This window comes from Medicago sativa, chromosome 3 (genome assembly GCF_051527215.1).
Source record: "Medicago sativa cultivar Bolivia chromosome 3, Bolivia_mono, whole genome shotgun sequence".
Lineage (NCBI taxonomy): Eukaryota > Viridiplantae > Streptophyta > Magnoliopsida > Fabales > Fabaceae > Medicago > Medicago sativa.
In genome coordinates this window covers 67,287,389-67,309,656 of record NC_140751.1, presented here as the reverse complement: position 1 = coordinate 67,309,656, position 22,268 = coordinate 67,287,389, and the positions used below count along the sequence as shown (strand labels likewise).

The following is a 22,268-nucleotide window of genomic DNA, read 5'->3' as shown; positions in this document are numbered from 1 at the left end:
ATCATCTTTGGATTCACCTTCTAGGATACTGAATCATAGAGTCTCTTGGTCGCAAAAAGAGATTTATGAAATGGTAGAATTATGTTTGAATACTAATTCTTGTAATTATTTTTGCAATCTTTGTGTAACAGAGAGAGCTGCTCTCTCCCACAGCGTAGGTCATTATAGGACCGAACTTGGTAAACAAATATTGAGTGTTTTTCTTCTTCTCCTTCCTCCTTCATATTATTGTTTACTTTGCTTCAAGATTATTATTGCATTAATTCTTTTGGTTTTGGTTGCCATTTATTTGCTCCACACATCAAGTATTGGTGTGACTTTGTTCGAATTCACAACATTTTAGAGTAAAAATTGTTATCGGAAGATAGCTTCCAATAGGTGAGGGGTATTTGCAGCAATTTGGAAGGTGGATAGAGCCTCACTTACAAACTTTTTACCCACACATAAATTTAAATGTACACGTAGAAAATTCTCCGATATTGTGTCAATTCGAAGTGCACTTTAAGACTATGCCTTTGAGAAGTGGTATTCCAAAAACATGATATTTTTAGCAACTAGAATAGGTGAAAATTAGCACCTAATCCCATGGGGTTTAATTTGGTTTGGGATTTTAATGTGAGTGGATTATATCGTGTAAAATTGATTTGTATGATTTTGTTTTGATACAAAGTTATTTTGCATGAAATAATTAAATACTTTTGAAAAGGATATATGAAATATGCGTGTGTGAGAGAAATATATATCTCAAAATAATGTTTATCGGAGTTTTTATCTATTATTGATCATCGTACGTAGGTCCACTATTCGTAGTCCCTCAAACTTTTTATTCAGCAACAAGCAAATGAAGTTGCTACTGTTCATACCTTAACTAAGGCGGTCATACCAAGATCTAATCACCATGTTTTTGACATTATCATCTTGTATCGTTGCATTAGTTATTCATGAATTAGCCACTTATAAAATTATGTTGAGTTCGATAAATTATTTATGATCTGAACCCCTTCAAGAAGGTTTATTCCAACTGACCAAGTCATTTTGTCATTTGCAATCATGTATCAAATGTACAAAGTTATATTTATTCAACCACTATAAACATGCAAGCTTCTAAACATATATTTTGGAAATCTCTCAAAGAAACTAATGCATTTACATATGATCTCACTATTTAATTTGCAGGGTAATAACAAACCACACACTAAATCAAACATTATTGCTAAAGCTAATAGTATTCAACTTTTGTAGTTCTATATGGGATTGACGTTTAGTATTACTCTATTGAAAAGGTACATTATACATTTCTTGATACAAAAGTAGTCTTTATGGCTTAGGATGAAGTTGTACTGCTAACAAAGCTGACTGTTTTGCCACCACTGCTTGTAGATGTATCTCTCATGGTATCTGAATCTGACATCACAGAACAAATGTTTTCAAGTTCTCTAACCACTTCCGCCATTTTAGGACGCGGCTCTGGCTCATCTTCGCAACACTTTAAGGCTAAATTTAAAAACTTCTCTGCATGCTCAAATGGATAAGACCCCATGCTTTCATCAACAAAGGAAGATATCTCGCTAGACTCGTATGCAACATTAACCTGAAAAAAGATTTAAAAATGTGGTAGCGACAAACACTCTTTTATTAACCGGAAAGCAAGCAGTCAAGTGATCTTAACCACTGAATAAGGATTAAACGACTCATATATGACTTCGCCAAATTAGGTCTAAAAGACAAATCAAAATATAAGACATCTGATCATCATCCTACACTCAAGATTTATGACTCTGCATAATAGCGTGTTCAGTGAATCCAATTCCGCTATTATTTTGACATCTCAAGAGATTAGAGGTCAATAAAGGAATATTTACATGACATAAGAAATGTTGAGGGAGACTAGTGTAAGCAAATACCTCTCTAACAATATTTTTTCCATGTGTGATCGGTTGCATCCCAGTCAAAAGCTCGAGAAATACAACACCGAGACTATAAACATCACTTTTGTCGGTCAATGTGTGAGTTAAGAAATACTCCGGATCAAGATAACCCTGCATATTTAAAACAATGAGAGAACAATAAAGACAAAAATTTCTCAAATAAATCTTCGATGGAATACACTTTTTTTTGGATTTTTCATTGTTCTGACTTTTGTGAAACGATTTGTTGAACTCCATCTTAACTAGACAAGCAGACTAAAGCAAGGCTGAACATGGCCTACAAAGCTAGCCCATGTTGTTCACTTGATCAATATCAGTAGTATAGACTGGTTTTAGTGTTTTATATAATAATACGACCCTATCATATCTATCTGATCAAATCTTATTTCAGCCTCTCTTCACCTTTCACTCCATATTCCATCTAACCTTACATTTTAGACGGGTAGTGGACTAGTGTTGGTTTAATCTAACCATGTAACTCCTAATATGAGGTTGCTAAATTTTGTACCTAATATAAAACATGCACTGTTTAGAAAGCCAAGTCCAATTATGAAAACCTTACCGGTGTCCCCTTTACTACTGTAGATACATGACCAGGCACAATTCCTTCCATATCTGGAACTGGTGCAAGCCGTGAAAGTCCAAAATCTGCCACTTTTGCAGTGAACTTAGAGTCCAATAATATGTTGCTAGACTTAACATCTCGGTGAAATATTGGAGGATCGGCTTCTGTGTGTAGATACATGAGACCTTTAGCTGACTCTAGTGCTATCTTCAACCTCATAGCAAAAGTCAAAGGTTTTTTTGATGTAACTGTAGTAACAAATTAAGGATACTATGAGAGGCAACAAAAAAAAATAACATTATCCAAATATCATTGTCGATGTCCCAAATGTAAAAAGGTCTTGTGTGAGAAGGTGTGTTAGAGATATAAAATAAAACCATTCATGTGTATTTTGGGAAAGATAGTTGATGACACAAACTTTGTTGTTACTAATAAGTAAAATCTAATGGAAACCAAAAAAGTTTAATAGACAAATTCAGTATATTAGAAAACTGGAGCATATTATGTACCAGAAAGGTGGTCTCTTAGTGTGCCATTCGGCATAAATTCATAAACCAGCATCTGCAAGTCAACGGAATTTGTGAATGTTAAAACTCCAAAATTTACATTAAGAATCCAACACAATGATACAAAATACTAAAATGAAATCTAGCTAGTGTTGGAGTTTCTTAATTTTGAAACAAAATGTTACCTGTTCACCTTCTTCATCACAATATCCAATCAGAGACACGAGGTTACGGTGATGTATCCTTGATAGCATTGATATTTCTGTAAGAAACTCCTTCTCGCCTTGCAGTGATCCTTGTTGTGCACGTTTTATGGCAACCACAGTCCCATTTGAAAGAATACCTTTATATACCTTCCCATAACCTCCTTGTCCAATTTGAGCATTGTTGTCAAAATTCCTTGTAGCAGCGGACAACTCTTCATAAGTAAAGGCTCTTGTGCCATCAATTTGAATTGATATCTTAGATGCTGTGAATAAAAATCTGTATTAATAAACTCTGTAATAATATACCAAATGACATTGCCAAAGGTTAATGTGAAAACATTAACTAAGACTACTTGAATAATGATAAAAGTTAAATAGTTTTCAAATCTGGTTTAGTATAAGATAGAGTAGCACATAATTAATAACATCAAGATATTTTATCATGACAAGGGCCTCACTTGAGGCAAGTGAAAGAAGTTGATTCATAGTAAGGAGAAACTCACAATGACTTCGTTTGGAAACTGCATCATGACGTCTTAATCTTACTCTTAAGATTAAAAGAGTAAATATTGCAGACAGCGAAATTACACATGCAATTGAGCCTAAGATTATACCAACCAATGCACCCGTGCTTATGCCTGATTTTGAAGAGGTGTCAGTCCCTGCAACAACATTAAGAAGTATGAGGACAAACATACGAGAAAAAGCTTCCATGAAAACTAAAAGCAGTTTCTGAAACTTACCATTATTATAAGGAACAGGATCCATAAGGTCATAAGGCCCGAACAAATCACGGTTAGGAATGGTCCATCCGGTGAACATGTTTCTGATCCGTTGGACCTCACTTGTATTGAAAGTATGAGAACTATTGTCATCAACATATTCAGGATAAAGCTTCAAGATCATTAGGATTCGAGGTCCTACTTGCCACTCAAATGTATAGCTTATTTGATTGGGATGTATCTTAAGATTAGAAGACAAGTATTCCTCAAAAGTATTGAAATATGGGGGGAAATAAGAAAAGCCAGGACTTCTCAGTCGATAACCAAAAATCAATGGAGCCACACAGAAACAATTTACAGAATATTCATAAGGAGGTGGACATTTTTTAGTCGGACAAGGGTCGCTGAAGATAGTTGGAGATGTGCCGTTTGTGTCAATAGTAGCTCCTTCAACTTTACAGAACTGATTCACTGTGTTATCTGAGCATATGGGATTCCCATCAAGCCTGAAATTCAGTAATCTAATGCTCAAATCTTTGCCTTCACAAAGTAAGACAAAAGACTGTGAAAGTTTCTACTCTCACTACTATGATTTTAGCATGAACTTCACAAAAAGTTTAGAGAAACTTACAAGAGTGTGACATTTGGAGGAAGATTAGTACTGCCTGATATGTTTACAAATTGGTTATTTTGCAACTCTCTGCAAGATTAGAAACCAAGGATCAGAAAAATAAAAGCTAATACTCACTAGAAACTATAAAGGGGAATAAAAATAAAGCAACTATACTGGTAATCTTTCAGCCTTGTATCATGAACATCAATATAAGGATGTGTTTATGCTACTGCACATTCCTCAGCAAAACCAAACACTCATTACTCGTACGCACGCTGAAATCTATGCATCTAGGTAGAGGAGAAATATTGTAGAATTTATAATTTCACGTCTTACAATAGCAATATTTCAGCAGCATTTGAAATCTTGTTCTGCCAAATGTTGGAAGGAACACTTCCACTTAATAAATTGTTTGCAAGTGACCTAACACAAAGAATGATATTAGTAAATAAAAAATTAAATCCATATAACATGATTTTACGTAGAAGAAGAAAGAATAAAACAGAAAAACAACTTACAATTTCTGGAGACGTGGAAGATTAGAAAAATAGGATGGAATAGTTCCATTAAGATTGTTGTTTGATAAAATACTGCACATAACCCCAATGGTCACAAATTAGAAGTGCATTTATCTTGAACAATAAACAATAGAGAAAAATGACTAAAATGATAGAGATTATTACATGGTTGTGATATTTTCACCAAGCTTATTAGGAGGAATTGATTCACTCAACTGATTGAAGCTGAGGTCACTGAAATATGGAAAATAATTAGTGTTTGATAAATGCAATTAGAGTTTACATTAGACTTTATTTCAAAAATATACATCAAAATATTCACTTTGATTGGAACAATCACTTCTTTTAATGCATAACTTACATATAAAGGAGGTGTGGTATCTTGCTAAAATCAGGAATTGGTCCTTGCAAGTTGCAATTCCTAAGGGTCCTAATACCAATAAACAAAGTAACAAACAACATTAAGATAGTCAAAACTTGGCTCTAATACTATCTCTATTTTGTATAATTGTCATTTTCTATAGTATGAGAAATTAATCACAAAGATTTAGTATCTCAAATTGATACTTCACACAAAAAAAAAATAGAATAAAGCTCTAGAACTAGACCTTCAAATCCATTCCTTCAACTTGCAAAAGCATGCAAAACTTACTTATAAACAAGGGATTACAAAATTGACTTACAACTTCACCAATTTTGACATGTTGGCATAAGAATCTGGAATGCTATTTCCTCCAAAGTTATTGTTGTCAAGTTGGCTGCAAAGAAAATAATCCAATACAACACTAAGAATCAGGTTATACTACAAGAATTACATAGCAAAGCAATTATTTATAAGCATGTTTCCATTGGCAAATAATTAATCCTTTGTTTTCCATCACATCTCTTGGCAATTTCACTTCTCACAACCAAATAATTTAAGGACGGGTCATAAGCTATTTTTATAAACTTCCTCTGATAGTCTCACTAGTTCTTATGTGAGTAAATAAGCTCAAATCAACTTATTATAACATGCCACTCTCTTTCAATTTCTCATGGGGCAGTGAAATACAAGTGTATGTTTAGAATCACAATGAGCTTGAAAAAATCATTGGACCGCCGTAAATTTATCCAAGCTCTAAAGTATAACTTTTGCAAAATCACAGCCCTTCGCCGAGATTTTGTCAAATTCACCATGAATCAAACATACCACTAAAGCGTGACACGAAATCAACACTAATGGACGATGTTGCGTTCGTTGACGCCTCTTCCCACTTGGGTCTTTTTTTTTTTTTTTAGTAATCTAGGGGTTAGAATTGAATAAGTGAAGAATTCAGTGTTAGAACCTCGACCTTATATATAATACAACAATGTCCCCATCAATTTTATTTTAATTTTCTAAAAGATGTTTATTTTTTTACTGAAAAAAGATGTATTTGATTTGTCGATAACACTATTGTATTACCAATATTTTACCCTTATATTTGTTTTAATTTATGTAATTAAGATCGTCACTCCAAAGTATTTTGCACTTAATCTTTAAAGTTTTCTCCACCCTAATCAGCCATTATACTCTTCTTACATAAACTTTCCTTTATACAAAAATATTATTAGATGACTTCATATTTTAATATTATTTGTTCACGGTAAAATTTACTCCCTCCGTCCCGGTATATCTGAGCCACCAATATTTTACCCTTATATTTGTTTTAATTTATGTAATTAAGATCGTCACTCCAAAGTATTTTGCACTTAATCTTTAAAGTTTTCTCCACCCTAATCAGCCATTATACTCTTCTTACATAAACTTTCCTTTATACAAAAATATTATTAGATGACTTCATATTTTAATATTATTTGTTCACGGTAAAATTTACTCCCTCCGTCCCGGTATATCTGAGCCAGTTTGGTTTTTCACACAGATTAAGAAAAATGTATAAATAAAGGGGAAAGTGGAATATATTGAATTGGGAATGATGAAAGTAGTATTAATTAGAGTTATATTATATTGGGAATGATGAAAGTTGTATTGAAAATTGAAATGACTCAGTTATTTTGGGACACTTTTTTTTAGTAAATGGGTCAGATATTCCGGGACGGAGGGAGTAGTAACTTACTCCCTCCATTCCTTTTCTTTTGATGTTTTAGGTGATTGCACAAATATTAAGGAATCATTAAATTATAGGAATAATTGTATGGTTTATACTAAAATACCCTTACTTACTCCTTGATTTTTTTTTTCTCAAAATTCTAATCTCCTTAATTATTGAAACTCACCAAACAAATTGCATTTATTATTTAAACTTCCAATTTTCAAAGTGTGTTTTTCAACAAAGGTAAAATTGGATAAAAAGTATTAAATATTCTAAAACATCAAAAGTTTTGGAATAAAGTTTAAGCTCTAAAACATCAAAAGAAAAGGAATGGAGGGAGTATTAAAAACTTATGTTTCATGCATGTCTATTAGAATCATATATATTCTATGTCACAAAAACATTATACACAGAATAAGAAACCATACAGTATAGACAAGTTTTTCATCTCGGATAACTCATGTGGAAGAATTCCTGATAAATTATTGTTGTCAAGAAGGCTGCAAATCAAGATAAACATTGTGTGAACAAAATAATATAATGTAAGCATGTAATTAAAATTTAAATGTTAATGATTGCAATCATGTTAAAAATATCCAAATACCAACTTACAGGTGAATAAGGCTTGGTAATTTGGAAAGTTCTGGTGGAATTTGACCACTAAGGGAGTTATTGTTCATGTGACTGCTCCAATATTAAGGGAAAAAATATAATAATAGTAAAACATTAATTATTTTCATTCTCATTTTTTGGCAATAATAAAAAGATAGAGAAATAGAAATAAATAGAGACGTTTCTTAAACTAAAACATTAAGAAAAAAAACTTACAAATGCTTTGTCTTGTTCAAATTTGCAAATGATGAAGGTATAGGTCCTGATAATTTGTTTTCATCAATTTGCATTATACGTAGATTTGGAAGAAAGCCAAGTTCATCTGGCACTGGTCCTGTTAATTCATTTCCACTTAGGAACCTGCATAAAATAAAACAGTATTTAACGATGTTGTTTAATCTTTTTTGTTGTTAGTCTTCTGATTCTTAAAAGAATGAAACTTTAGTAATCTGACGTTCGATCGGAAGTAATAAAAACACCATTCTTTTATTTATTTATATAACCATTCAAATTTGTTAATAATATCATCTAACTTGAACCATTCAATCAATTTATTTAAAAGATACAATTCTAAATTCAGACTATGACAAAGATGTTTGTGATATATTACTATGCTTACAAAGAGTGAGGATTACAATGTTAATAAAACAAATGTTATGTTATAGGGAATTGAAGGCTCAACTTACAAGAGTTCCAAAGATTTGATATTGCCAATTTCTACAGGAATTGTCCCACTTATATTGTTCCACATGAAATCCCTTTAAAACAAACAGAAAAGTATATTATTATTATTATTATTATTATTATTATTATTATTATTATTATTATTATTATTATTATTATTATTATTATTATTATTATTATTATTATCATCATCATCATCATCATCATCATCATCATCATCATCATCAAAGGAAAAATGAAATTAAAAGTTGCAAATCGGTGTAAAGTGGAAACACTCAAATGAGTAAAATCTATACTCCTCAAATAAAAGAGGCTTGTAGCAATTGCTAAATGGAAAATATTCACTTTAATATCTTGAATTCAGAGTCAGTCTTACAATATTTTCAAATAACCTAAGTTGCCAATTTCTGGTGCCAATTTTCCAGACAAGTTCAATTTCAGTAGTTCCCTACAATCAACAAAAACAAACTTAATATAGAGTCATGAATATGAATATTGATAGCTTGTCAAAACTATGGTACAATAATATTTTTTTAAAAAGCATAATGAAAGCTCTAATTTTACAAGTACATATGATAGTAATTGAAGCAAACACATTGTCATATGTACTTGTACAAAGTATTATGACAAGGATGTTTATGATATGTACTTGTATAAAATATTATGTCTAAACTGATATGGTACAATAATATTTGGATTGTACAAATGATACTTTAATCCAAATACTTCTTGACAGAGTCCATCCGAGACAATTATAATTATTTAATGTTGTTTGTTATCTTGGTACATATGAAAGCTCTAAACATGTTAGTTTGTGTTTAGATCTAGACTATGCTATTAAGAGTTATTTGTTGCAATTTTTTTCGTGAAAAAAAAAAACCATTTATCAAACAAAATAACATTTAGAAGTTTTAATCCGTTTGGTGATTGTAACATTAAAAAAATGATAACATAAAAATATCTAAAAACTCATTCAAATGAGAAACTTTTTAAGTAGTCTCTTGAAAAATCATTTTTGATACCCGATTTAAAAAAAAAAATTAAAAATTACCATCAAAGTAAATATATGCAAAATAACCTTCTTTAATCTCTATAATATTAAAATTTCAAAATTATTTTGTTTATCATTCTTTTTTTTGTTTTTATCAATTTGATGAGCAATTAAAAAAAATTTAGTTCCCCTTCAAAAAAAAAAATATTTTGCTAATTTTTGGTTTAAAAATTGAAAATGTTTTCGGTATCAAATTTTAAATGTTAATATATGTCAACAAAACAGAAATATAATATGTCATGTGGAAGATATAGAAGTCATACAATTCTGTAACATGTAGAAAGTTTTCTTCTATTGTTTCATTAGAGCACACAACTCCTGTCCAGCTAGATAAGCATGGGTCGCCATCGTTCCAATTCTTCAAATGTCCATTTGGATCCTTCAAACTTTCATATATGCTCCTCAATGCTAACACTGCGCATACCAATTCAAATTAAAACATTTTAGTGTATGTTTGGAATTATGTTGGATCTGAAATATCAAAATCCACGACGATGGTTTATCACAATTCTATCAAACTCACCGTGAATCTAAACATTCACTTAGATACGTACCTGTCCCAAGTAGAAACCAAACAACCATGAAATACCTACAAAAGAAAAATAGTTCAAACATACAAACCTTCAGTAGGGTCAGTGACATTGATAACTTGTGCCGCTGCCGGTATCAAACAGAAGCAGAACCATAAGATGATGAAGATAACCCCATGCTTGCAGCAACCTTTTGAAAGATGCATCCCGGCAAAGTAGAAATCACTAGCACTCTTAACTTTGCAGCTAATATTGTAATATTAGTACCAAAGGGAATAGAGGTGAAAATGAAAGAACTAACGGTATTTATATTAGTCTCTCTTTTAATGGGTCGCCAAAACAATGTAGCAGAAAATATTAGTGTGGTTGACAAGGTAAACCATCCCTTTCAATGCTGCAACTTTGTACTTGATACATTGAAAAAACTTGATAAAACAAATATTGAGGAGTTGTTGATCACAAATGGTGTGAGCGACTTTGACTTTGTGTGAAGATGTACGACATAAGTTAAGAATAACATAATTTTTTATTTTTCGGTTACCATGAATATATTGGTACGAAATTTTCACACTTGTTTAGCGTTGATTAATCTCTGCGGAAGAACACATAAAATGAGTTCTTCCCTCTCAATCGATTGAGAGGGAATTTTTTTCATACATATGAGCCAAAAATTGTACCTCTACCGAAATAATATAATTTTTAATCTCTGTAAATGTTTTATATGTGAAGTACCTTTTAAAAATCATATAAATTCATGTCTTGGAATTTCTAACATGATTATAAGTCAGTATCTTTTAAAACTTTAAAAGGAAATAACATAATTCTTTAAAAAAAAAAAAAAGAAGAAGAAGGAAATAACATAATATTTTGCATGACATCATGGAGTACCTTTTTTTTTTTAAATAATCGTGGAGTACCTTTTAAAAATCGTATAAATGTTTCATACTTGTTTTTTTTAGGAAGTTTTATACTTGTTTTCATATATAACCGGCTTAAAAGTGATTTCTTTTTAATAACTCATGTCAAAATTATATTGTTAACAGGGGCGGATGCTTTCATACTCAAGGGGTGGCTATGGCTACCCCAAAGAGAAAAAAAATCATTGAATAAGTAGGTATATTTGTATACTTAGCTACCCCTAATAATACATAGTTGGCTACCCCAAATTTTATTATAGCTAAAAGATAAGTAATTAGTAAATTATAACCTTTTATATTTCATTCTTGTTGCTTTAAGTGTATTTTATGAAGTACATTTTATATAAGTAATAGTTGTTGTGATTTAATTTTTGTATTATTGGTAAAATTTACTATTAATTTTAAAAAATATTTTATTTTGCTTTATATGTGGCCACCTCAAAAAAAAATTGCTAGCTTCGCCGCTGATTGTTAACCGTGTTGAAATAGTCACTCTGAAATTCTTTATTTTGAACTTGACTATACATAAAAGACGCAATATACTACTATAGTGAATCTTTACAATATCGTATACAATAGCAAAGAAAAAAGCCATACGACCTATTATTAATTAATTTAGAGGTAAAGACTTCCTTTTTTTTTTTTTTGAAAGACTTCCTTGTTAATAAAGTAACTTACCAATATGTATATTTGTATAATTTAGAGGTAAAGACTTCCTTGTTAGTAAAGTTTGTTTGAACAAAATAACATTTTTTTCCTAGAAGAAATATAGTTTATTTTTTTAATCTATGCGAAAAAGTCTAATGGTTGGAGTAATAATTTTTTATATTAGTCTATCTAATACATATTTACAAAATTGATATGTAAATTTGTAAAGTGATAAATATAAAAACTTTTTATTTTAACAAAACGAGTGTCGTACTTTATTAAATAATTTCATATTATATCTTTTTAATCATGAGATTTAACTTTTTATACCTATATGTTCTTCATGACTAACACTATTTATAAGCTTGTAACTTCAAATAGACTCTAGTAGCATAGTAGATTATCATATTAGACCTAATTAATATATCCATACAACAATTTATAATATCCCTTAAAAAAACAATTTGCAATAAAATAGAGTGTCACTTTTTATATGTTTTTTTACAATGTAAAAGACTTAGTTTTAATAGTTGATAATTTCCCACATTTTTTCGTGGCATGCATCCAATAGAAATTATTAATCATAAATTCCAGATCAGTATACCTCGTCAAAGAGAAATTATATCTTATCTATGTCTATCACATATCAACTTGAATATTCAGAATAACCGGTAAGTCTGCTCATAGCAGGTTAATCCAAACGATTGAGTGTATGAATAATGCTACTTGCATGTGTTTAATCTAATAAGAAATATTGAATGATGCTACTTGAAAGGAAAAAAAATGCACCCGGTCCTCCATGGGTGACATGTCACAATTAAACTACTAATATGTCAACGTTTGAATTTCAATAAAGAAAAAGGCTTTTAAATTAGTATATGAATAATGTTAATTTCATATGAACATGAGATGCAGCCGTGTACACAACTACTCCTGTCCAATTTTGTTATCACATGCACGGTTGTGTACTTGTGTTAGGTCTTGATATTCTAGTTATATTTTTTTTATTTTGAACAAAATTAACAGATTGTACTTACCAAAAAATAAATTAACAGAGCGGGTTGGATGCCTGAGATTGGTTTGGACATGTTGATATGCCTACAAGTGCATGGTTTTATTGCTGTAATAAAAATAATGATCTACAAGGGCTTGTGAATACCAATGTTATTTTTTCTTAGTCTTTTGCTAGAATGTTTTCAAATATTTGCGAGTTTTGATGTTTGATTTGGTTTAAAATATGCAATTTAATAATAATGTCTTGGAATTGTTGGAGTTCATCACAACAATGAACAACCCAAATCCCAATATTTTCTAATATTATGGGAGATCAAGTCCTAAGGGTGAGGTAACTCTAAAGTAACCATTGTCCTCTTTCAAGAAACAAAGATGAGTCTTACCAACATAGCCTCTTATTTTCATGGTTATGTTGCTAAGACCCATTAAGTCCTATTATCCATTTTACCCCAAAGATCTTTAGATTATTATCATGTTTCAAAACCTTTGTCTAACCTCGTAATTTCATCAACATCCTTATCTTTCAACATAAGATGTTGCCTAGATTTTTCATAAAAAAATAAATAAATAAATAAATAAATAAAGGTAGATTAGGTTTTGAAATCCCACAACAATAAAAAAGATTGGAATTATGAAAACTTCATCCGTAGACTACTTTCCATAATTCCAAAACAAAGAAAAATCTACTCAAACATCATAATGATGGGCATGCTACTGAATTAAGATGAAAACAAGAAATAAAAGAAAGAATTTTTATTGAAATTGCAAGATACAAGTATAATTGCTAGAAGTAGACATCATTTGCCACAAAGAAGAGGTGATTGAGATCAAAGATAAATTGTCCCCAATTAGGGAAGAAAGCCAATCCCATATAGTCTCTAGGCATATACACGCTTCAGGTAAAGGTGATGAGAGCTCTCATAGTCATTACCTCAAAGAAAGCCAATCCTATATATAGAAACCATGATGCAACATGCAGATATTCATTACTGGGAAGTCTATCATGAAGAAGTCTACCATCCAGGGTGATCGGTTATAAATAATGTTTAGAATCTACATAGAACTATCCTGAATAAACTCATTTATAGAGAAAGATAATTCTTTTAAGAAGATGAGACGGGATATCATTCCAAAAATTAATATTATCACATTATTCACATGTTCCAACAATCCACATAACATCATGCTTAACCTCCTCTAAGTTTTGTTAATGTCATTCCCAATTTGAAGACGTAATATGATAAGCATTTGGAAGACCATTCCTCAAACATCCCACAAATTAAAGTTTCGGAAGTTTTTCATTTTTGGTGGTGAACAAAGCATCGGAAGTTAAGAACTCACAACAAGCCTTCACCATTGCATCATCAATTATTTATGGATTAAATATGTTTTGGTTCTTATAAAATTTAGACAATTTAAGTATAATCCTTACTTAATTTTAATAGTTCTTTTTAGTCTCTGTAAAAAAAATATCTGCACTCAATTTTAGTCCCTTTTAAATTCAAATTTGTTTAATTATGCTTAAACTCTTGAGTATTTGAACAATTTTTTCCAAACATGTTAAAAACAATACTTAAAGTTCCTCCATAAAAAAAAAAATTGTGCAAAATTTGATTTCTACGTCTAGATTTTTGTTACTTTTATCTTGAACTTTTGTCGTTTAAAAAAGTTCATATTTAAAATCTTAAAAAAAAAAAAATTTTTGTAAATAAACCTTTTATAATGTTCTAAAGGTGTCTCCAAAAAATCGCTCAAAAATTTAAAAGTTTAAGGATAATTAAATAAATTTAGTTTTAGTAGGGACTAAAATTACATATAAATTTTTTTATAGGACTAAAACAGCAATTAAAATTAAGTAAGGACTAAAATCATAATTAACCCATTATCTATTTGTCTAATTGCATGAAGACCAAGACCTCCTTCATCTAACAGGGTGCAACAAGGTTGGCACCTCTAAAAAAGGAAAAAGAAAATACAAAGAGTGGGTTGTGTCGTACCCAAGACAAAAGAAATTAAAGAAAAACATAAAAAGAGTTAACGGAATCGGGAATTGAAAAATTCTAGTCGATCCCTAGAAAATACATCTCTTAAAAATAAAGGAATTTCCTCATCTGTCGAATTTTTTAAACCAAAACATCCTCAATCGGAGAAGAAGGAATGATACTACAACACATGCTCCAAAAGAGAAACTTCATGATTAATATAATAGAACAATATAACCCATTTAAGTTGGCCTGGTGGTATTGGCTTGGAACTTAGGAGTGTGCTCCTCCTCAAGGTCTCAGGTTCGATTTAGGTGGGCTAATTTAGCTTCTTCAAAAATATAATAGAACAATATATTCTTGAAGATAAAAACTATGCATTTCATTGATCAATCATGTAGAAAATAACACCATATACAAACCACCAGCTAAATGTTGAAGAAACAATTCTCTGCAACATCAATGACAAGAATTAAAATTGATCAATCGGCAAAAGATGAAAACAATTGATCAAACTTTGGACAAATAATCGAATTATTGCTTGCCAGATACTATTTGTCTTGTAATTTTTCCTGGAAACTTGTGGGCATGAGCGATTTCAAGGTGTTGATGTTATCATATTATTTTTCATGTGTTTCCTCAATACAAGTGCTCCGAATCACAAACCACTAAAGATGTCTTTTCAGAAAATTGGAATGTCTCCTAACATGAAGGTGAAGTTTATTAGACGACAAGCGAACATGCATGGTTGCTCATTTTCTAGCTAGAGCATCCACTTATTGGGTTAGTCACTAAGTTTTTGAGATTTCTCCTTTTTGTATTGAACATTTTTTAATTAATGACAAAAGTTAAGTTTGTTTTTGTTAAAAAAAATAAAAATTGGATTGTCTACGGTGAATATTATCCCTCGGTTGTGAAGTTTGTGGTTGTCCAATCTCGACCTCACATTCCCAAAAGGTATAGATTTTATTTTTATTTTATAATTCAAAATACTGAGTTTAAATTTAGAACGTTTGATCTTGATTGAACAATCAGTGACGTGTGACTGTGTAAATTTGCTTACTACAACAGATTCAAGTTTGTGTTTTAAGGGAGGCGAGAACTAGTTTTCCTTTTTTTAATTAAGAAATCTAAAGAAAAATATTTCTAAAAATATACCAAGAGTGATTAAAATGTTTATGATAATTTGTTTGTGCGTTAGGTGTGAACTAGAAGTCTCGCATTGAATGAAAACGTAGAAGTTGAGCATATATAAATGAGTTAACCTATAAATCGATTTTAAAGCTTTAGATGAAGATGTAGTATACAATGCACTTTTTTGGTTTCTCAAAGTCTAATGTGATCATCCTCCAAAGATCGAAGTCTCCTCATGATCCAATCACTATCACAACAAATGGTTAGACTAAAGGTGTTTGGTTCCTTGTATTGAAAATCTTCTTGATAGATGGTGGTTAGGCGGCATGTCCTATTAATGTTAAATGCAAGTGGTGTAAATGTATGTGGGTGAAAAAAAATTGTGCTATAGGGGAAACATACTCAAATGAATGCACAGACTCGCACTTGAGAGAGAAATTGTCAATGCATGAAGTGATGAATTAGAAGTCTCACATTAAATGGGGAAGTAGATATTGATCATCATATAAGTGAGAAGACTCATATACCCAATGTCACTCACACTTGAGAGAGATTGTTGGTGTGTTAAGTGTAAGTTAGAATTCATATATTAGATGGAAAAGTATATGTTGAGCACCAAATAAGTGAGAAGACTCATATGTCTGATGTTTTAAGTCTTAGGGTGAAGATGTAGTATTCAGTTATCTGATTGTTCAAAGTTCAATGTGAAGATCTCTCGGGCTCCCACAATCTTCCATGACCCAACATATCTATCATGTTATTTTTTCAAAAATTTTAAATTTCGAATATATACCAAAATATAGATTTAATCCTCTAAAATCTTTCAATGCCAAAATCTTTTAAAACCCACAATCCAAACATACATTAAGTAAGTATTTAATTTCAAATAAATTAATTTTGTAATAATTTTTTAGTTAGTTTCACAAGGGTTCTTTTTACCGAAGGTAATCTTATAGTCAAAGCACTATCGGGCACTAAATATACACATTTCTCCCTATCATGATTTAAACTTCGATTCTATGTTGTAAGAGTTTAGCCTAGTCTACTAATTGTGATTCAAGTTTTAATTTAATTAATATATGTTTGGTTTCACTTTTAGAAAAGGTAATTGTGATTCTATAAGCATATATTTTGAATCTAGAATATATTGATTCTCGCTTAAACGTAGAATTTTGGGTTCGCCTTCAAACATGATTTTAACTTCAAACTTAGTTCAACCTCAATTTTACTTAAACATGTCTAAAGATAAATCAATTTATATTCAACTCAATTTCATTATTCAAATCAAATAAAGTTGGCAAAACATGTAAAAGTTTATTTTGAAGATCACTTTTAGATATCGAATTGTAAAGTTCAATTCATTTGCCACTTCTTGTGGGCTCACTCCAATGCTAGACCACAACCACATAACATACTAATAATTTTCCCAAACAATTTATTCAACACATAGGTTATGAAGTTTCTGTAACTATCACTATCATTTTTGCTAGTATTAAAGAGCAAGCAAAGCAAGGCTGTATTGGTAGTGTCAATTCAAATGATGCCGGCTTGACCAGAAAAATGGCGTATTGTGTTTGGAAGCATATGGAATGAAATTAGGTTAAGTCTGTCTCCAGCAATTTAGGCCACAAAACTATCCCCCCAACTTGGAAGTGGGAACAAGGGCAGGACCATTGTGGCTAGGGAACAATCTGTTTCTACTTAGGTTTTGGACATTAGCCCATGAACAAACATTTAACATTACTTTGTCTTCCACGCACAAAACAACGTGTTCTCAATTTGGATTGATTTTCAATCATAAAGACATTCATATCTAAAGTTAGAAACAAATTGTGATCAAGTTTGAATTAGATTGATTGCTATACTTTTTTCTAATAAGCAGATTGATTACATGTTACATTCAAACCAGTGAAATATAATTAGTCGTTTGGAGTAAAATAGATATTGTTTCCTTTTATACAGAAAAATAAATTGGTTAAATACTTTTAATTCTTACTTTCTTAAAATAAATTCTTAAATATGTTTTTAATTCTATTTTTCGCTATGTTTTTCATTGATGCAAGAGCCTGGATTTTCGTTGTTGAGAGTCACTTTGTATCGCATTTTGTTACGTTCTTTATCGATGCAAAAGCCTAGATATCGGTTGCCGAGAGTCATTATGTATCACATTTCGCTGCATTCTTCATTGATGCAAGAGTATAGATATTTGTTGTTGAAAATCATTATGTACTGCATTTTGCTAGTACTGCATTTTGCTATGTTCTTAGTTCTTATTAAACCACGCTATTGTAAGTTTAGTCACTACTTAAATTTTATTCTTTTTTTTTTCTTTTGCAGAAACTATATTTTTAGTCGTAATTCTTAGTACATTACATGTAGCTAAAGTTTGGTTTATTTCCTTTTTTGCCGTTGTCCGTTAGTTATGTGAACCTAAGATGAAGTTGTCCCGTTATTGATATGAACCTAAGATGAATGTTCAAGAAGAAATGATATTTCCATGATTGAATTTAATTTTTCAAGCAATTTTTAAGAGTTATTCTAGAAATACAAATCAATAACCAAGAACCCTTTGAGGAAATTATCTACTTCACACACAAGTATGAAAACTTATAAACTCTATCAACACGTAAAACTAGTTACAGAAGTGTAAACACCCCATCCTCCATATTAGTAAAAATAACCTATGTGCTCAAATTACACAATAAGCTTTTAAAGAAGCTCAATGAACATCTAAAAGGTATATAAAGCTATGTTTCAATAAATTTATTACCTTCAAGAAGACTTCTAATTTAAAACAAGCATCACTTAGAATGATTTATCTTCATTTGACTGTCCAACAAGTTTCAACACATGAAAGTAGCAATTTTACCTTCCATCTTCATTCACATAGTGTGGATATCGCCTTAACAAGCTTCACTCATGGTTTCTAATTTGTTGTTTTTAGGATTTTAGTTCATTTTGTTCACAAATGGAAAACTATGTAAAGAAGTTACTCCTTCCGTTCCTTTATAACTGTCACTTTTACAAAAAAAAATTGTTTCTAATTAACTGTCACTTTCAAAGTTCAATGTAACATTAAATGTTGTTTTTCCTATAATGCCCTTAGTAATTTATTGCAGAGAGAAATATATGAAATATGATATTAAATAATTAAGGATATTATAGACAAAGCATAAGTTATTGTATCAAAAGTAGCGAAATACATTTAGTGTTTTGGTTTATGTAAAAAGTCAAAATATGACAATTAAAAAGGAACGGATGGAGTATTTGACTAGCTCACATATATTTGATATTTAGGGTGTGCTCAATTGTACATTTTGTCTGTTTAGATTTTTCAAAATAGTTAGGAACAATTGATTTTTGTTTTGTCCAGTAATCTAGTGGCAGGAGCTCATACATTTAAATGTGGAGAAGTAAGGTGTTTGAGGTTCGAATTCCAGCTATGTATAAATTATGCAACGTACCTACCAATTCCTTATAAAATCAACCTTGTTTTTTTATGAAAAAAATTGTGATGTTATTTTTCTTGCAGCAAATATTTTATTCTTATATAGTTGTTACCAGATAATTAAAATAATAAAGAACTTTTTTTTTGGGGGCGATTAATAAATAAAGACCATTGTACCTAAAAACAAATATAAAGACCTTTACCCACACAAAAAGCTAAAAATTAAATATCCAATTGATTCTTTCATAATTTGGCTCTCAACTCAACCAAGTCATTTTATAAAAATGAGTATCGCTAACTTGTGTCCTAAAGACATAAGATAAGAAACTAAATGGAGAAATTTAGTCTTGGAAGTTGTGCATTCATAATTTTAAAAGCTTAAACTTATCTTTTCAATGCAATATTTATTTTTTAATTCTATTTTTAGATTCTTATCTTGTGTCCTAAGGGCACTAGTTAGCATTTTCCATAAAATTAAAGGGTCATGTTAACTAATGGCCTTGAAACATTAATTAAAGGGAAAAAAAATTACATTAAAAATATTATTTTTACACTGTTAAAACTTTGACGGCATAAGTTTTGGTATATGTATACTATATTAGTTTCTTTAACTACTGTCTTATAGACATTAGTTAGCATTTTCCCAGAACAAATAATGTTGTTGATAATTGTCTCAAAATTGATGATTGAAATTCGACAAAAATCGTGGCACGATTTGTAAAATCAGGACACGATTTTGGGTTCAGAATTAGGACTTTTGGTTCGACAAAAATCGGGCCATGATTTGTAGAAATCGGGGCATGGTTTAATGGATAACGTTAAGTTGTATATTTAGTACGAGTTGGAAAGTCGTGGCACGATTTTCTCAAAATCTGAGCACTGTATAAGATTTCATTCTTCATGTTTTGAGTAGAGCTTCAAGAGAGAGAAACTTAGGAAATCAAATGAGGTAACTTTATGGTTGAGGGTCTTTGGTGATGGTTCTCTTTAGGGGTTCTCTTGGGTTGGAAAACAATTGTAAACAATTTGGATTAGTGAATTCATTGAGTCTCTTATTCTTTGGAAGAGATTAGGAAAATGGTAGAAATTAGGGTTTGTTCTTTGTGAGCTGATTTCTTGTAACCTTTTTGTATCTCTTTGTAAAGAACTCATTGACAATAGATTGGAGAGATCAATCTCTCCCCCAAAATAGGTCATTGTTTTTGTTGGGCCGAACAATGTGAACATTTTTTGGTGTGTTTGTTTCTCTTCTCTCTTTATCTTTTGTTTGTGATTTTGTATTTTACACCTGATTTCTAGATTTGATCTAAGTTTATTCTTATTGTTGCCTGAAATTACTTTGATATTAGTTACTACTTCTTTTTTCCTACACATCTAAACTTATTATGTGAGATTTAAGTTCGAATTCACGACAAATACCATATTCATATTTTATATTTTCATATGGGGATACATTATGGATGATCTAATGTCATTAATTTAAATATTATTGTTGAGTTACGACTAAATTAAGACGCAAGCAAACTATGAGGATGAACTTGGATTCTAGTCAAAATTAAAATGGGGAAGAAGCAAATGTGGGGCCACCGAAAGCTACTTTTATCTATGGATAGGATATCTATTCTTTGAACGTGTAAAGATATAATTGGCTCATGGCAGATTCAAGATATTCATCTTGCTACGGTGTGGTAGAACCCACAGCTTAGAATGTGTGGTATAAGGTGGAGAATCATCGACATAGTTAAGCTTGTGATGGTGAGGTGTGGGTGGTGCCCAACTCACTGTTGAATGCCTCTTAGCCACTCACTCTATGACCTTCACGGGATTGCACTTGTGTGATATAATGTCATGTGATATTGTTCAATTCAACTATGATATATGACAATACAATTTTTTAAATATAAAAACATGTGAAAAATAAAAAGAAAATTGTTGAATTAGCTTACGTGTCACAATTGGATTGATCAATGAAGTTTCGGACTTTGGAGAAAATCTCTCACCCAATCAAATGAATTCCATATGCTTCACGTCCAATCTCGATCTCCCCCATTAAGTCATGTCCTTAGCATTAAACTTGCTCATTTAATCAGATATTTGATAAGGAGAATTGTCAGATACATGCCACACGGTCTTAGACCCATATAAGTAAAGATGGTGACCGATACCATAACATGAAAATTAGATTAATGTGATGACAAATGATTGGATATTAGGTATATTTTAATCATTTAGTTTGAGTCAAAAAAACATTTAGTAAAAATATATTCATTTAATTAATTTGAAGTGATTGCAATTTTGAATTAAAAATATATTCATTTAATTAATTTGAAGTGATTGCAATTTTGAATTAATTTGAATGTCGGTACATCTACCTTTTTTGGGTGACAGAACTTCCAAATTCTAATCAATCATATCATAGTTTGTTTACATTATGTGATTATATACTCACAATTTATTCCGCCCTTCACACATGAAGGCAAGTAATTTGGGACACACATGAAGTATTTCAAGTGATATATCTTCAATCTTCAAATAATGGATATGTTTGTCACACTGATAATTAACGGAAAAAATACCTCCCCATAACAGGCATAAACATACATGTATTTGTTTTGTATCTCTTACGAATATTACGGTTTGTCCAAAATGCCACATCAAATAGTATGTGATACTCAATGGAGCCTGCTTTTAAGGGAGAATTCTGTAAATGCTTGGATACTTATCAATTATGAAGATAATGTCTCACTCAAACGAAGAAGGAAAAAAGTTAGAATTTAGGTACATTTGATAAAACCCACATCATTCTGCCGGATGAAACTGAAATCTAGTAGAGCCCGTAGACTAATCTTGTCTGCACTATTACCAGCAGATTAAAAAAGACATGCACCCGAAGGGAAAATGACTTGAAACATTACCTTAAAAGTAAAACTACCCACTTTACAAGAAAGATAACATAAGATAGATAACAGACCAGTTAACATCAAAAAACTTGGACCACAAACACAAAGTTCAATGTTCAATCTATGCAGATTAAATCATCATATCATAATAATAACAATGTGAATCTACAGTATCCAAAATGTCCTTATATATTAACCCACCCACCACCATGCAATTC

General features: G+C 30.8%; 1 protein-coding gene across 2 annotated transcripts; it reads right to left on the bottom strand.

Annotated features, from left to right (window-relative positions):
- Positions 1 to 1,053: 1,053 nt before the first annotated feature.
- LOC146939374 (putative LRR receptor-like serine/threonine-protein kinase At1g06840) lies at positions 1,054 to 10,284 on the bottom strand. 2 transcript variants are annotated; one of them, XM_085757461.1, is made up of 20 exons: positions 10,099 to 10,284; positions 9,741 to 9,891; positions 8,803 to 8,874; positions 8,429 to 8,500; positions 7,959 to 8,102; positions 7,743 to 7,814; positions 7,559 to 7,630; positions 5,742 to 5,816; positions 5,420 to 5,488; positions 5,224 to 5,292; positions 5,059 to 5,130; positions 4,877 to 4,963; positions 4,559 to 4,627; positions 3,949 to 4,433; positions 3,709 to 3,867; positions 3,185 to 3,468; positions 3,003 to 3,054; positions 2,491 to 2,741; positions 1,905 to 2,039; positions 1,054 to 1,591 (listed from the first exon to the last, which is right to left on the bottom strand). In XM_085757461.1, the coding sequence occupies exons 1-20, from the start codon at positions 10,211 to 10,213 to the stop codon at positions 1,325 to 1,327; spliced, it is 2,772 nt and encodes a 923-aa protein (XP_085613587.1). In that variant the 5' UTR covers positions 10,214 to 10,284; the 3' UTR covers positions 1,054 to 1,324. The 2 variants fall into 2 exon arrangements, with proteins under 2 accessions (XP_085613587.1, XP_085613586.1); XM_085757460.1 differs by having other exon boundaries at positions 3,709 to 4,433.
- Positions 10,285 to 22,268: the final 11,984 nt, after the last annotated feature.

What these genes read in the sequence shown, in the direction of transcription:
- LOC146939374 (XM_085757460.1), bottom strand. Translation starts at nt 10,213, where the DNA reads ATGCATCTTTCAAAAGGTTGCTGCAAGCATGGGGTTATCTTCATCATC. An exon ending in CCTCCAAATGTCACACTCTT is followed by an intron (nt 4,434 to 4,558) that starts GTAAGTTTCTCT and finishes ACTGAATTTCAG; the next exon opens with GCTTGATGGGAATCCCATAT. An exon ending in GTGATGAAGAAGGTGAACAG is followed by an intron (nt 3,055 to 3,184) that starts GTAACATTTTGT and finishes GTTGACTTGCAG; the next exon opens with ATGCTGGTTTATGAATTTAT.